Source organism: Crocuta crocuta, unplaced genomic scaffold, assembly GCF_008692635.1.
Source record: "Crocuta crocuta isolate KB4526 unplaced genomic scaffold, BGI_CrCroc_1.0 scaffold223, whole genome shotgun sequence".
NCBI classification, from domain to species: domain Eukaryota; kingdom Metazoa; phylum Chordata; class Mammalia; order Carnivora; family Hyaenidae; genus Crocuta; species Crocuta crocuta.
In genome coordinates, this window is record NW_027529426.1 from 2278245 (window position 1) to 2295751 (window position 17507).

The 17507-nt window shown below is 41.6% G+C and overlaps 1 protein-coding gene across 5 annotated transcripts in view; it reads right to left on the reverse strand.

Moving 5' to 3' along the window:
• Window positions 1–17507, reverse strand: part of LIMCH1 (LIM and calponin homology domains 1) — a 323338-nt gene that overhangs the window by 161173 nt on the left and 144658 nt on the right. For all 5 annotated transcript variants that reach the window (XM_077758883.1, XM_077758881.1, XM_077758882.1 and 2 more), the window contains exon 3: window positions 14822–14891. In XM_077758883.1, coding sequence (XP_077615009.1) covers window positions 14822–14891 — 70 coding nt within the window. The remainder of the gene's footprint in view (window positions 1–14821; window positions 14892–17507) is intronic.

Consider the following 17507-nt stretch of genomic DNA (forward strand, 5'->3'; position numbering starts at 1 on the left):
GATTTTCCGACTCTACAAAGATGAATCATTTTGCCATGGGGATTCGCTAGGCTCTGTTGCAGCTTGGTTTTCAACCCAGCCTCATAAATTTGAGTAAGGAAAATTTCCTTCCCCTAGATAACCAGTGCCATGAAGCCGTTAGCTTTCAGACAGGTCAGACAGGATTTTAGTAGAGAATTGCCCAGAAATAACCTTCAGTCCTTCCTCGGCAGGTAATAAACACGGACTTTGAAGGACAAGGTTCTAGGAGAGCTGGGTTGGGAGAAGCAGCCCTTGAACCCAGATTCAGTGGCTCCTCAGACTCCCTCCCTAATTTTCCCCGTTCTTTCCCTCCTCATTTGAAGAAATGGAAATTTTTAGAAAGCCAGGGGTCAGTGGAGACAGGAACAGAATGTGGGACGGGGCTCAGGGGAAAGCGCACCTCAGATGTATGCAGCCATGTTGGACCCATGACACCCAGTGCTGGTGAGGACCGGGGCTGCTGGAATCTATCTTTAAGCTGCAACAGAGGTGCTTTTAATTCACAAAACCCCTAAAAATCCTCTTTCTTTTGATGAAACTAAGTGCCATAGCATACCCAAAAAGGAAAAAAAACAAAGTTTCCTTAGAGAATCGAAAGGAATTAAAAACAACAGGTACTAGAAATCTCAAGGGACAAGGTGAACCCTACAGGAAAGTGTGTTATTTTAGCCACCCTGTCAAGTGTATAAAAAGGAACTTTTTTCTAACCAAGTGTTAAAGTCGAAATAACTCCTCTTCTTCCCTCATGGACACCCATAAACATGTATACTTGGTGGATTCGACTTACCCCCTATGAAACTCCAGCGTGCCCACCCGGGGAGATGGGCGGCCCCTCTCCTCTCCTCGGAGCTCCAACAGTCAGCCCCGGCACAGCAGCTGCCACATTCCTTTGCACTCCCTCTCCCCAAACTGTCCTCAACACAGCAACCCCGGCTCTGCCCAGGAGCAGGCTGCAGCAGCCCGAAGTGCTGATGCAGGGAACCGGGAACTTACTGGAAGGGAGGGTGACTGCCACACCTATTGGGGAGGGAGGCGGAGAATTCTGCTCTCTCTGAGGAAGGGGAACAGGATCCCCACGAGGTGGAGATGCCCACATGCAATTCTGCAGGCCAACTCTGAGACAGCTGCTGGGGCACAGGAGGCACCCGGTACGATCAGTCCATGTGGATCTGGGACAGGCACCCAACAGGACTCGAGGAGCGAGAGTTCAAGTCGTGACTCTGGAACAAAGTAGCTGCATGACCCCAGGCAAGTCACTGCCTTCTGGTTCTGTTTCTTCATTTGCACAATGATGGTGTTTCAAAAATCTCTCTCTCAATAGCTTCTGGTTCTGAAATTCCAAAGCCATCGTAATAATCACGAACACACTAAGTAATAAGCACGGATACAATCTGTTGAAAACCTACTACGTGCCATCCATCAGATGAGGCGTTTTACATATATCATCTCACGTAATCCCACCATACTGAGATGAGATTCATCAACCCCATTTTATAGATGAGGAAACTGGTGAACTCACTCCATGAATCCCCATGAAAATAAAGAATCATCATATCTACTCGGTGTTTTGAATTTAAATGTAGGCATTTAATCTTTGTGCCTGAAATTGAGATGACATCTGAGAATGGAATTTTTGCACTGTTGTGTGATTAATGTGTTTACGATCCTCTGCTGGTATAATTCTGAGGTACTAGTATTTATGGTTACGACTGTTCGTGCTACTGCAAAACCCATTTCCCACCTGTTGTTTTTTATTAAACCTCCCTAAAGGACATGAAATATTTCTTTGTGCAGATTCTAAAAACGGGGATCATGAAATATGTGAACAGAAAGCTCGCGTGTGGATCGACCATTTGGAATTTTCAAATGTCATAAAATGTACTGTTTACAACAAATTCATCATTTGTAAAAGTTTATTCGACGGATGTGCCAACTGACTCACTGGTATCCTGCCATTTATTGATACCAATACATCAAGTGGCAGGCTGACATTCAAGATTTATTAATAACTTCTGTGTTTCTTTGCCTATTTTATAGTTTCCGTGCATTATGCTCTATTTTATCTTTATTCTATTTTTTAAGTAAACTTTTTACTTCAGTACATTTTTTAGATTCACAGAAAATTGCAGAGGTAGTACAGAGAGTTCCAGCATAATCCACACCCTGCACTTGACATTGCTACACCACACGTTCCACACGGCTAATGAACGAACGAACATTGGTATGCTACTGTTAACTAGACTCCATGTTTTGTTTGGATTTCATTAGCCTTTCCCCTAATGTGCTTTTTCTTTTTTAAGATCCCATCTTGGAAAGTTATCCTATCTCCTTCACTTCCCCTGGACTTTCCTTGTTTCTCAGACCTTCCTAGTTTTTGATGCCCTTGACGGTTAAGAGGAGCACTATTCAGGTATTTAGTACTTCATTTTGGGTTTGTGTGATATTTCTTTCATGGTTAGCCTAGGATAATGGGTTTCAGGGAGGAAGATGATGGCTGAGGTGAGTGTCATTCTCATAACATCACGTCAGTCATCTTTTTTTTTTTTTAACATTTTTATTTATTTTTGAAATAGAAGGAGAGAGAGTGTGCATGTGCAAGTGGAGGAAGGGAAGAGGTGGGGAGACTGAGAATCTGAAGCAGGCTTCAAGCTCTGAGCTGTCAGCACAGAGTCCTATGTGAGGCTTGAACTCACGAACCCCGAGATCATGACCTGAGCCAGTCAGACGCTTTAACCACTGAGCCACCCAGGCACCCGTCATCTTGTTTTTTAATAAACAGGGAAAATATTTAATCAAATGAAAACTTTAAACTCAACAAAGTTAAATATCAACAATTACTAATAAATGATAAATTATATATCAACCGATGGACTCCAAAATATAATATTTTATACTGGCGAGAGAATGACGGGGAGGGAGGCTAATTTTTGCACCGACTGAGGTGAGGGGAGACCTAAGATTCCAGCAGGAAGCCAGCTAATTACAAGAGAGGTGTCTAGCAAGTTCTTTTGAAACGCTTGCCAAGACAAACTTCCTACAAAAACACTCTCAGATTATGGCACATTTTAAGAGAAGTCCTGGTTCGACCCAGCACGGTCTCAGCCTTTCATGCAATGTGTGCAGATATCAGGTAAAATTTTTTCCTGTTGTGAAACAACAGAATCCCTACCCTTCCAGATTTGGAGTACAAGCTAAAACTTAACTCTACAGAAATTTCTTCTTGAGGTAAACTATAACTATAAAAAAAAAAGAAGTAAAACTTAGACTGAAATATGGATTTCCTGCTATTATATATTTTTTCCTCACAGCTCCTAACTGAAGGTCTGTTCCTGAGGGGGAAAAAGTGAGGAACTGATGTAATGTCACAAACTACTAAATGCTGTCTCATGAAAGATAAGGGAGAGCAAGTGGTTTCTTTCTTCAAAGAATGGCTTTTTTGGTTTGGGGTTTTTTTTTTTTCAGGGACAGGAAGGGGGAAAAAAGCTAGAAAAAAAAAGTTTTATAGCACGGCTATATATAACCTTCCACCTTGGCAGAGACATAAAATAATTACGGAAACAAGCTTGGAAAAATAATTTGTGGTGCGTGAAGAGGGTTTTAGCCAGCAAGTCTAGGCATTCATAACATATGTGAACAAGAATTTAAGTGGTCAGCTGGCTTGCTCGCTGTTAGGGGCTGGACTGTGTAACCCCATTCCCTACTTATATGTTAAAGTCAGAAGCCCCCCAGTAACTCAGAAATGTGACTGTATTTGCAGAAAGGTATTTAAAGAGGAATTAAATTCAGTCATTAGGGTGGGTCCTAATCCAATATAATTGGTGTCCATATGAGAAGAGATTAGGGCACCGACACACACACACACACACACACACACAGAAGGGAGACCATATGAAGACACAGGAGAGGCCATATGAAGATGGCTGTCTGCAAGCAGAGGGGAGAGGGCTCATAAGGAAGCAACCCTTACGTCTTAGATTTCCAGCCCCCGGAACTGTGAGAAAGTTAATTTCTGTTATTTAAGTCCCCCAGGCAGCAGTACTTTGCCACGGGAGCCCTAGCAAACTGACCCGCCTACCCAGTGTTAAGAGGTAAGTATCGTGGAATATAAAAGAGGCTAGAGGGCACGGGATTGGTAGAACATTATACTTCAATGAATAGTCAGTTACACAAAGATCTTTCTAAGTCACGATCTGTCATGATTTTTGTATCTAAATACAATTGCTAAGGGCTCCGCCTGTGGTCTCAAACTAATTTCAATGCGTCTCCTTCCTCCCCACTCTCTCTGCCAATGTAGCTCACACGCTCCAAAGATAAGACTATAATTTGGGGTGGAAAACTTCAAAGCTTGTGGCTTTAGAAAAAGAAATAACTTGTCTTCAAATATTTGTAAGCCTAAGGATTTAACTTCAAAATAATCCATTCATTAACCTCATCCAATTTTTTTATGACTTTTTCCTTGAGTTCCAAACCAACATTTCTAGTTGTCTGCCAGACATCTGCACATGAATGAATATCTCTTAGATATAGCCAACTCAATATGTCCAAAAGAGAATTCATCTTTTCTCTTGGAACCCACCCCTCATCACTTGCTCCCATGGTCCCTATTAATGGCATCACTATCCTCCAAGTTGTTCAAGTCCAAAATGTAGATGTCATCTTCCCGAGATTATTTATCATATTTTACCAATTCTATAAAGTTCGTTTTTTTATAAACCTCTGAAATAAAGACACATCTTTCCATTGCTGGTGTCTTAGCGCTATGCCATAATTTAATTGGCAGCTTTTTTTTTTCAATTAGTCATACTTTTAAAAAATGGTATGTCTTATAACTGCTGGCATATTCTATTGGGGGGAAAAACGCAGAAACGTAAATCCTGTCTTCTCACCTCCACTCCCACTGTTTCTAAAGATTTAGGTCCTCATTATCTCTTATTTGTACTACTTGTCTCCTGACTGACGTTTGCTGATGGTCTCTTTCCACAATCTGCTTTCCCCATAGCCACCAGAGTTGTCTGGAATACAAGATTCCTTTGTTTTCAGTGGCTCTGACCGCATACAAAACATGGGCAAACACCTGCATTGGCATTTCTGGTCTCCACTTACTATTTCTTGTCTGCTTTCCCTAGCACTGATTTCTCTCAGGGATCTTGAGGCTCCAGCCGCAGCCATAGGCAGAAATATGAGCCCCTCACAGACAAGACCCAGGCTCCTGTGGCTCAGAGCCTTCCTCATTCCATCCCCAGATTCTAGAATGTGTTTCCCCCAACTCCAGTGCTCCTCACTATTTGCAGATGCCCATTTCAGATCCCACAACTTCCAAAGTTCTTAATCTCAAATAGAATTTTTCTCCTTTTCTTCTTCCTTGAATATTCTATTTCATTAACATTTCATAGCCTATGTTTATTAGACCTTATTTGTGTATTTGTCTCCCAGGAGGTGATCTCCTGAAAGGCAGGATTATGTCTTGAGTCATAAGCAGATTTTTTACTTGGAAAGCAAAAGAGAACACACCATCTCTCTTTGGTGTATGTGTGCAGAAGAAAATGGAAGACAGACGTTAGATGCCACTCAAGAGACGTGGTCCAAGGAAAACTGTATTATCTTTAAAGCTCTGTAACAATAAGAGATGCATTTTCAGGAAAATAAGAAATCTATGCCCAAATTTCTCAATAAACATACTGTTTCACTCAGTGTGGCAGGCCGCTTCTGAGTAGTTCCCAGTGACCCTTCCTCCTATATACAGGTCCTGTATAACCTCCTCCCCCTGAATGTGGGCTGGACTAGTGACTTGTTTTTATTTTATCTTATTTCTGTTACTTGCTTTTAATTAGTAGAATACGGCAGAAGTGATAAAACGTCACTTCTGAGATAAGGTTACAAAGGACTGTGACTTCCATCTTGTTTGTTCTCTCTCTCTCTCTCTCTCTGGTTCTTCTTGTTTGCTCACTCTAATGAAGCAAGTTGCCACATTGTGAGCTGTTGTATGTGAACAGGTCCACACGGCAAGGAACTGAGGATGGCTTTGGCCAACATCCTGCAAGGACTTGAATCCTGCCAATATCCACATGAGTGAACTTAGAAGCAGAGCCTTCCCTAGTCAAGTCTTGACATGACATTGGCCAACTCCTTGACTGTAGCCTCCTGAGAGACCCTGAACCAGGGACCCAGCAAAGCCGTGCCCAGAGTCTTGATCCACAGGAAGTATGAGATAATAAATGTTGTGTTAAGCCACTAAGTCTGGGGGTCATTTGTTACATGGTAACGGATAACTAATATACTCACCAAATGAGAAAATCAGAAGGTAGACAGTAAACACAGGAAGAATGGAAAGGACAAAAAGTCTCTACTGAATCTTCCAAAGTACTCAAAGAACGTGTACAAGGGGACTAACTTATTGGCTGGATTCAATCACACTGGTAGTAATCAAAGTTACCTTTCACTCTGTCCAACTCACTGGAGAATGGTTCTCATCAATGGTCACATTTTCGTGTTGTATTCACTACGTGGTCAAGTCTTTTGGTTTAGGTCACCAGTGAACTGTAGCTCTGGTTCCTACGTCATATATTCAATGGGAAATAAACCTAGAATGTTACCTCACCTCAGGGAAAGCCAAAATGACTTTCTGAGGTAGTTGGTTTCTACTCCAAATGCAGTGCGCAGCCATAGAAAGTCATTTGAGAGGATAAGGGACATGAGAAAATCTGTACTTTTAGAAGCTACCTGTGGAAGCTGTTACAACTAGCAATGCCCTACTGACTTGGGGGTGAGGGGGCATCAAAGACACTGAGCACTCTCTAGGTTCATATTCCATCATTCAACTGAATGCAGGATTGAGTACCAAAGACCCCATGCACTTTGTTGTTGTTTTTTCTACAGCCTGTGTTCTGTTATGTCCAAATCTACTAGAATGCTAACCACAATCCCTACTTTGGCACCAAACTCAAAAGCAGCAAATTGAGCTCTCCTTCTGTGTGTGGAATGGGAAACAACCGAGGTTTCTCTCACTGTGCCAGGGAGGAGGATAAAGGAAAGTGTGTCATTCATTTCAATTTTGGCTGAGATTCTTCACAAGGTCTATTCATTCCTTTTCAGCGAAAATACCTCCTTCGCACAGGACATCACTCACCTACCAGCTTTTACTTGTCCCCTAAACTAGAGCAAGACCACCTCCAGAGACCCCTCATCATACCGTGCAACTACCAGAAAGGCAGGAGAAACACGGAGTGGGAGTGTTCCAAGTCGCTCCTCCTCCCCTGGCCATGAAGGAGAATTCTCAGTCTGCTTCTTACCGAGTCTTTGTTATCCAGAATCAGAACCATGTGTGAAGGGGGAGTTGAAAGGAGCTGAGTGTAGTGATTGCCTTGCACTAGAAAAGGCTGAGGGTTATTAGTGACAGAGAAAGGGATTAGAAGCAAGACAGACGAGACCTAGTACAGTGTGAGTTTGGAAGATTTTAGGTAATTGGAGATGGAGAGAGATTTGAAGCAAGCTGGCAAGGGTGTGTGTGTGTGTGTGTGTGTGTGTGTTAAGAGTGAAAAATAGAGGGGAGAGTGTTTTAGAAATTTTGCTGCATGTTATAAATGAAACCACTCTATGACTTTCTTTTGGAAGATTTCAGCAAAGATTTCTAATGTTCCCTATTATTTCATCACTCATTGAACTAGCGCTTGTTTAACTATGATGCTTGAGGTGTGGCCACATGGAGATTGATTTTATAGATGGGTAGAAATACTACATTTAAAACAGGCCACTGTCTCAATGTGGTAAAGTTAATAAATCTTATGTGAATGGGATAAGAGATTGTCTTCTAAAAACATATGCAATCTCCTTAGAGGCTGTCATCTGTAAAAGCGATGTTCAGGAGTGCTGAGGTTCAATGACATAGTGTAAGGCCTAAAGGACATAGTGCAACACAGTAGACAGGGTATGGCCTCTGGAGGTGGGCAAACTGGGATCCAAATTTCAATTCTGCCTCTTCTTTATTGGAAAGCTGGTAGCTTACTCCTTTGCACCTTTGTTTCCTGAGAAACATAAAGATACAGCAGTAACTACAGTGCAGGGCAATTGTAAAGATTAAGGAGAATCTAGCACCAGACCTGACAAATGCTAGGTAGTTCATGTATGATGGTGATCACTCTGGTCACTTACACCTCTGGCCTCCCTCTGTGCCTGTTCTACCTTCCTCCTGGCCTAAGAAGTTAACTTTAACCGGAGGAGAAACAGAGGCAGAGAACACAACTTGGATCAGCTTCCCCTGGGGACACCTATAAGACAGACTGTTGAAGAGAAGGGAACTGCTTGAGGAATTCCAAAGGCAGTTGTGGAGTACAAACCTAAAGTATCAAACACTGCAGGGGGTGAGCTGAGGCACACAAGAGCTAACCTCCAGGTAGAATTTGCAGGAAATTCTTGGCAGACACACACCAAAACACCTGGGACTCAAATTTATGGCATTGTCGTCTTCCTAAAATTATTAAGTTTGTGTAAGGGCTTTCACAACCGCTACTCAGTTTTCAACGGCTCCATGTGTTTGCCTTTTGTCCTGAATAATATTTTTAATCTTCTCATAAGGTGGAAATCTCGACTGCCTTTTCATCTTCCCCCTGTTCTGACCTCCCCCGAACAAGGAAACATCAACTGTTCTGGTATCAGTTTCATAAAATAAAGCAGATACCCTTTGAAATCTTCCTAAAGTACACAGAGTTGATAGAAATTTACATTTTTATCCATTTCAGGAAGCTCTGCTCTAAGTCTATTTGAAATATTATCTTTTGATTAAAGAAAAATACATCCTTTTTCTAAAGAATAAATTTTTGAGCGGGCCAGGGTAACTAAATGGTAGGGTAATTCAACTAGTTTCATTTCTGCTATATTCTACTGAACTCCAGCTAAAGTCGAATTTCCAGCATTCATCAGGCAAAGAGACGTTCCATGAAGTACAAAGCCTTTTATAGAGCTTGGGAAGATATTTTGATGGTAGTGGCCAAAAGGAAAAAAGAAAAAAAGAGAGATGAACTTTATAAAAAAGCGAGTCTTTGCTTTCCCCTCTTTCTGGGAGCATTTATGAGTAACACAACCAAGGAGGAGGGTAGCCTGGAGTCTGGGTCCATTGTGGCATTTACTCTTTCTGGGATCTCGGGCAAATAGTTCCCCTTTATAGTCCCACATGTCCTCATCTGTAAAACAAACATCTCTAAGATGCCCTTCCAGCCGTAAAATTCCCTTTTTCTCAGATCACTTTCATCCTCATGGATTCACATGCAAGATCAAGCAAATATTTCATGACAGCTCTAGAAAGGTTCAGCACCCGGGGGCAGAATCCCCAAATATCATCTCTTTCCAATTATACTTCACACGTGCACACACCCCCCCCCCCCCCCCNGAAAGGAAGAGAGAGAAACTGTAGCGGGAGAGACCTCACCTTACCCAGTGCTGAGCCGGGACAGAAGCAAAAAACACAGGTCCCCCAGCCCCCCTCTCCTCCCTCTCCCCCCCCCCCCCCCCCCCACACATACACAATGGCTGTAACAATTAAAATCTGGGCAAGGAAAAAGCTTAATCCCCAAATTCCTATTGTTAGCAAGGATTGCATACATTTGTATCTCTTGCACAAAGTCTGTTTCTGGGATGAAACACAATTTAGCACACTCTCTAATGACCATTAAATTGAGTTTCAGGATGTGGCTCGATTGCGCAAGCTGGCAGACTACAGGGCAGCGTTTTATAAAGTCTTTGGTATGCCAAGACCTAAACTTGAGGTCCTTCTCTCTGGCGATCGCTAACAGGATCACTAACACCTAGAAAAGAATGCACGCATCTGCAGGCAGTCACCACGCGGCTTCGTATGTCAGCAATCGTTACAGAAGAAACCCAGACCCGGATCCGGGTCTTTGCATTCTTGCCAGGAAATCATTTTCAACTACTTTGTTTTAACACCTTCACCCCTGAATTCTTTGTAACCACAGCTCAATGCAGGGGCTCAAATACACCTATTCGTGCCTTTGTAAATCTGCACGTGTTTATAATTTGGGATTGCTATGTGGAAACATACTTTTCTATTTATCTTCAAGTCAAGCAGTTGGTCTATCTTAATGGAGTCTTCTCAACACCAGGCCATTAAGACCCGTGGGCATGGGTTGCCCGTATGAAAAGCCCTCTTGCCATGCTTCTTAGATCTCCATGGCTCCCGCTACTGAGGACTTCTTGCTTACTCGATGGTCAGTGACCTGTCAACCCCCTGACTAAGTTCAAACTAGCCTAGAAGTCTATAGGTGCACTTGAGGGGCTCTGTCTGCTCTTTCCTGTCGCAAATAAAAGAAGAAGAAAATGTTGCATGAAGAGTATGCCCACACAAAAGACTGCATCTCTGCTATACCACGATGGCCTTTGCCATCTTCAAATCTACTGCTTATTCAAGACCCCAGTGAGTCCCTCAAGAAAAGAGAATTCATGCCCTTTAATCTCCAACTCTGTACTGCAAATTTTCTAGCCTACCAAAAAGTTGCACAAACAGTACCCTGAAAACTGTATACCCTTTCTCTAGATCCAATATTTTGCCACATTTCCCTTCCTCTCTTTGTGTCTCTCTGTCTAGTGCATGTATATATAAAATTATATATTGCACACGTTGACTTCTTTTTGCTGAACACTTTGAGAATTAATGTACACGTTGGGACACTTCATCCCTAAATATGCTTCCTGCCAACAAGAGAATTCATTCCCCTAATTACACCAGTATCTTTGACAATACTGTTGGCATATTCAGGATGTTCAATACTGAGAGAATATTGTTATCCAATATTCAATCTACACTCAAATTGCCCCAATTGTCCTCAAAATGTCGAGCACAGTTGCTCCTTCTCAATCAAGGATCACATGTCCTTTGGCATATCTCTGAAGTCACCTGTCATCTGTAACCATTTCTCCAGCTTTTGGGCGATGGGAGGTGTTTTCACACCAGGTCTCCTCAAATTGGACTTGTCTGATTGTACCCTCAGAGTTTGGATTTGGGCCAAATATTCTGGCATACACTCTATCTATGTGATGCTGTGACTTCTTAGTGCATCACTAAGACACCTTACATCATTTGTACCCATTATACGTATTGGTAAGTTTGATTATGGCCAATTAACTGTTTAAGGCTACAGTATCTTAGCATGAATACTAGACCATTTACACATGTCCTATTTCAAACTGCTAACAACAGTTATTCAAAATCTTACTCCCCAAAGCATATTTCAACAGTTACCTTTTATCTCTCTAATATATTAAGTCATTTTTCCTAAACCAAGAAATGGTAACTGTATTCTATAATAAGATTATATGCACCATGAACATTAAAGTTTTCACAAAGGAAGTGGTTTTTCACTGGTTCTTGATAAATAAACAAGATTATGTCAAGAATCCAGGGGGAAAGCATTATATTCATAAGAAGTATCATGAGCAAAGGCATCATACATGAAAGTGAATAATCGTTGAGAAATTATGGGTTGATTGTAATAATCCAGGCAAAAGATGAGCCCCACTCTAGGCCTTGTCCGGTGGCCAAGGAGACACAGACAAGTGAACTGACTGGAGAAAGTTGCCAAATTCTTTTGAGAGCTGAACCAGGCATGCACATGTCTATGATGTCTTTACTGGCATTGGGGATCAGTGAGTGGGAGTGGTCATTTAAGTCTAATCTGAATCTGTTAAGTTGTGCTGGTAGGACATTGGGATGGAGCTGTCCAATAAACAGAACAAGAGGTTCAGAGCTCAGGAGAAAAACAAGTGGTGAGCAATGATGATTTGGGTCATTGCTATGAAGAGCTGGAGTCATGGAGACAGACAAGAATGTGGGGACAGAAAGACAGTAGACTGTAGGTTTGAAGAGAGAAGCTAGAAGGACATTAACAGAATGGAGGGATGGAGGAGAGAAGGGTGGCCGTTTTGTTTCTTACCAGGACTCCAACTACCACCCTAGTTTTTGACAATGTTGTTTTGAAGGTAATTGGAAAGAGAGGAGAAGGGATTGAGTAGATTTGTCATTCCAGGAATCATTAATGAATGGGGAGCAATTAACTATACTTAGATAAGTACTTTTTTGGACTAAGGATAACTCTGTTGTGTGTTTTTTCAACACCATCAAGCAATTCTCTCAATTCTGACACTATTTACCTGGAGAGCATCAGATCCCACAGGCTAAGGGCTCAGTCCTGTAAGACTTTCCCCTGTCCCGACTTCAGATGCCAATCCCAAAGCCAGGTTGTTACCTGTGCTTCTGACCGACAGGCTATACATCTGAGGTTCCCATGACCCCTTTCTTGGGCTTGATTAACTTGCTAGAGGGGCTCACAGAACTCAAATATGTATGTACATTTACCAGTTTATTATAAAGATATTATAAATGATACAAATATGTATGTACATTTACCAGATTATTGTAAAGATATTATAAATGATGAACAGCCCCATGAAAAAGTACGTGGGGCAAAATATGTGGGAAAGGGCTTCCATGTGTTCTGGGACCACCGCTCTCCCCAAATCCCCATGGGCTCCCCAGCCTGGAAGCTTTCCAAACTTCTGTCCTTTGTGGGTTTTATGGAGGCTTCTTTGGCCATTGGCCAATCACCAGCCCCCCTCCCCTCACTGAAGTCTGGGGGTTGGGGCTGAAAGTTTCAGCCCTCTAATCACCTGATTAGTTCCCCTGGCAACCAGCTCCCCCCACACCCCTTGGGGCTTTCCAAAAGTCACCTCATTAGCATAAACTCAGGTGTGGTCAAGGGGGCTTGTATGAATAACAAGATACTCCTTCAAACTTTAGGAACTGGATCTATTTCAGGAACCAATGACAAAAGACCAAATATTACCACAAAGATCTTCCCGCTGCTGCTTCGGAAGTTCCAAGGGTTTTAGGAGCTCTGTGCCAGAAGCGGACAAAGACCAAATATTTATTTCTTATTATAAGTGACAGTATCACAGTAACAAATTGGTAAAGAAGATATAAGTGATGAAGAATGAAGATAAGTGAGGAAGTATTATTTGGAAAAGGGTAAGAAAGAGGAAAAACGATGGAAAGGATAGAGTAGAAAGGAAATTCGAATGAAAATGGAAAGGGGAGAAATAAAAGTCAAGGACAGAAATGGGAGGAAAGCAACCAGAGCCCCTTGTTTTCATGACTCAAACTCCTGCCCGCTTCAAGCAGAGGCACCGTGTAGAGAACAACATTGTTCTGTGATAAGAAATGATGTAAAGATCAATGCACATGTCCTAAATGCTTAATTTCACTAAAATTATTTATGATTCACATTTGAATTAAGGCTTCAAAACCCTTCTCTCCTTGGCTTTCTGGACTCTGGGCTGCTTGCTTCTATTATTGTGTTGGGATCTCCCTTGACTTCAGGCTACACGTTTTGTTCCTATAACATTAAATCCCAGAGTTCCAAGGTCGGGAGATGCCACAGGCTTGGGGCCACACAGATATGTGTCAGTATCATTAAGATATGACCTTAACATTTGGAAGAAATGGACTTAATAAAAAGTTTAAAAGTAATATATGTACATATTACTATATACAATATATAATACAGATATATGGATTACTTATTTTATAAAATTATTCAAATCCACTCTTTCCAAATTTGTCTGACTATATCTATCTTTTTATTAACTTACTTGGCTACATGATTCTGGTAAACAAAATTAGAAGGATTTTTAATGACTAATCACCAGCTTACGACTAACTAGGATTGGAAATAAAATGCATCCACAGAAATAGAAATTATTATGATTTAAAAAAATCAACTTTGTTCAACTTGCTGAAGTCAGGTGCCAAGACCCTCACACATTCTCAAACACAATTTTTTGGGGGGAGGGGATACATCTAATTTCAACTAGTCATCCTGATATGGCTAAGAAAGTTTTCAACAACAATCAGTAAGGTCTATGTAGGAGGCTGCCTAAATTCTTGACATTTCTCAAATTGCTTTCTGCAAAACCACATGCAGAGAAGGAGGTCACAATAGACACAGTGAGTCCTTACCAGGCCACATATATCCTCAGTTTTTGTGCACATGTGTATGTGTGCATGTTCCTTCCGAAACCAAGGTATGTTTGTCTTCTTGATCTTCCACCTCTCCCCCCTTTTTACATCAAGGGCAACATCAACTAGATAATTAAGATTAGTTGCCAAGAATTATGAAACCTATCAATGCATAAAAACCTGCTTCTGATCACGTGTGAACATGTGAATTTTGTCTGTTTAAGTGGACAGGTTCAGAAGGGCAAGGGCTTTGCTTAAATAATTCTCCAGATGACATAAGGATCACCTTAGTGTCCATTATGTGTTTAGAAGAGTTGGTCTACAAATATGGTATTTAAACACAAGTAGGTTTTAAGGTTGAAAACAGCAGTTTATGATGGAAGTGCTGCTTGTTAATCATGAATTTCTCTTTCCTTCCCCCCTCACCCCTTCCTTCTAGGGGAATGCAGAGAAACACTGAAATGAGAAAACTATCATTACAATCCCATTCCTCCCCTGGGGTCAACCTAATTATCATCCTCTCACCCCAAAACAAATTTACCTCTTTAAGAATGAAGGTTCTTGTCACTCATGGGAAAAATACAAACAAAGATCAAGATGCCATTTAAGCCTAACTGCGATCTTTCATTTTTAAGTGACCTCTTGGTTTAATGGATTCAATGCGTTCTCATTCAAGTGGAATATGTATTGCAGGGGAGAACGGTAGAAAATGGCACTGTCATGACCCTTAGGTTAGAGCAAAGGAATATTGGAAAATAAATCTCAATTCTGGATACTCACCAATCCCGCAATGGGGGTAGGCAATCTATTGATCTTTTTAACAAGTCCTGGCTTTATAGCATTCAGCAACCTGTCACGAAAAAGGCAGAATGTCAAGTGAGACATAAAGCAAGATGGATCGCACAAATCACCTTTATCTGGGGCTATAGCCACATTGCTGAATAGGAAAAGTAGTGAATTTAAAGCACGTAGTAAATCTCAATAATCTATGAGCCTTCATGCGTACAAGTGAAAAGCTTTGCCTGCATCAAGTTTGTCCAGAGCAGGTGAAGTTTTAGAACTGAGAAATGTTGGGAGAGAAGAAGGGATGGAGACGGGGAGCTGTATCAAGGGAAGGGACAAGGATACGAACTGGAATAGGGTTGGGAGGGAACTGTCTAGAAGTGAAGCCAACTATTCCTACAGGCAAAGCCTGTTCTCAATTCTCCTGGCCAAGGCAGGGGTCTCTCCAGGAATGCATTAAGTTCAGAGACCAACATCTGTCTTTGCAGATAATTTGCCAAGACTAATTCTATGCCCAGACCCTTTTGCTCCTTGAGAGTGGCTTTTTAAATGTGGGTGATCTTCACTTAAGAAAGGGAAGAATATGGTTAGCCATAGGTTAACCAGTCATGTCTTAAAGATTCTAAATAAGGCTCACCACAATTCCCTAGGTCCAGAAGATATGTGAACAAAATATTTTGGGGGGTAAAGGTTGAAATCACGTAAAAATGGTACTATAAGCAAAGGAATGCAAAAGAAACAACTATAACTACTTGTCTTCAGAAAATAGTTCGGAATAAAAAGAAATAAGGAAGGCAACCTGTAAAATGAAAATAGGGTTGGCATCGGGGTGTGTGGTGGAGGGTTGCATCTGCAAACTAGGTTATTCAGAAAGAAATAATTGAAGGTAAGGGGAGGTGGAATGGGAGCATTTATTCCCATGCTCAGGAATTAGAGGAGAGGCCATCAGGTAACTTATCTCAGGATGCAGTGCAAAGGGAAAGCTTATTACAACTCCAGGGCAGCAAAAACTATGATCCACGGGCCAAATATGTCCCAGTGCCCGTTTTGCAAATGAAGTTTTCAGGGTGCCTAGGGTGGTTAAGCATCCAACTCTTGGTTTCGGCTCAGGTCATAATCTCACGGTTTGTGAGCTGGAGCCTCACACTGGGCTCTGTGCTGTCAGCACGGAGCCTGCTTGAAATTCTCTCTCTCCCTCTCTCTCTGCCCCTCCGCTATTCACTCTCTCTCAAAATAAATAAATAAACTTAATTTTAAAAATTTAAAAATAAAAAAAGCTTTACTGGAGCACAGCCATACCTCTTCATTCATGTACTATCCACTGTTGCTGTTGCAACAGTGCAGCCATACCTCTTCATTCATGTACTATCCACTGTACTGTTGCTTTTGTGACAGCAGAGTTGAGTTACTATGACAGAGAACATATGGCCCACAATGCATACAATTGTTCCTATTTGGCTCTTTACAGACTAAGTCTGCCAACTTCTGTTACAATTCATGGAATCCAAAATTATAGAAAATTCTGAAGAACCTATGCTTGATAGATCTCTACAAATCAATAACAAAAGATTCACTGAAACGGTAGAGTAATTAGTCTTGAACACAACCTATATTTGACTCTGACACACTATGTATTAATGAACTGAGAAATATCTCTCCAGTAGTTATGACAGAAAGGATGCTGGTTTTGCACTGAGGACCAACTGCCTGTTCTTGTTAACTTTCACTGCAATTCTAACACGCTGCCACCGACAGGTACCACTCAGAGTAGCCACGTGCCTCTTTGACCACAGAGAGTCAAGATGGCACTCTTTTCATGAACCCACTTAGTTTTAACCACGAATNACTCTAGTCCTGTGCGTGGTCACCAGGGCCCCTTGCTGTGACTGCCTAGTTGTAAAGGTTACAATTTTGTTTGTGAGCTGAATACTCCGTTTTCAGTGAACACCCGTCTGGAGGCTACAGATAACTTGGGCATGTATCAGCTCTGCCTAGTCCTCACATCATCTTTATCATTCACGGGCACGCCAAGCTGCAGCAAGAATTCAACAATTTCCGTGTGTCCAGCTGAGCAGGCCCAATGCAATGCAGTTCTGCTGTCCTGGTCCGTTCTAGTAGCCAGGGATTTATCAGCCAGGATCGTCTCCTTCAGTTCCTCCAGCTTCCCGCTGTAGGCCAGGTTGCAGACCATTAGGTTAGATACACACCCCTCCATTTTGCTTTTCCAGGATATCCGTCGAATCTAATCTTTTTTAAAAAGTTTCTTTATCACTTATTTTGGAATTATTGGTTTTTCATGTCAGAGGACAACTTGTTCTCTCCTCATTTTACAGCTTAGAAAATTGAAGCCTGATGACAACGAATGAGTAACTTCTCCAGAGCTGATTAGTGGTATAACCAGGCCCAGCACCCAAGTTTCCTGGATCAGCACACTCTCTGGGCAGTGTTAATGTCCCATTTCTTATGGTTTAAAATAAACAGAGAGATATGATGTCTCCGAAGCAGAGTTTTTAAATATATGAAACTCTTAAGATATGTTAAGAGTTGTTCTCACTAGTTCTTAACAGTGTCATTTTCACGCTGGATTTTAAAACGTTTTCTGTGCACAGTAATGATAACTCAAAAGGACATACAATAAAATTTAAGTCTCACGGTGACCTCAGTCTCACAGAGTCCCAGACTA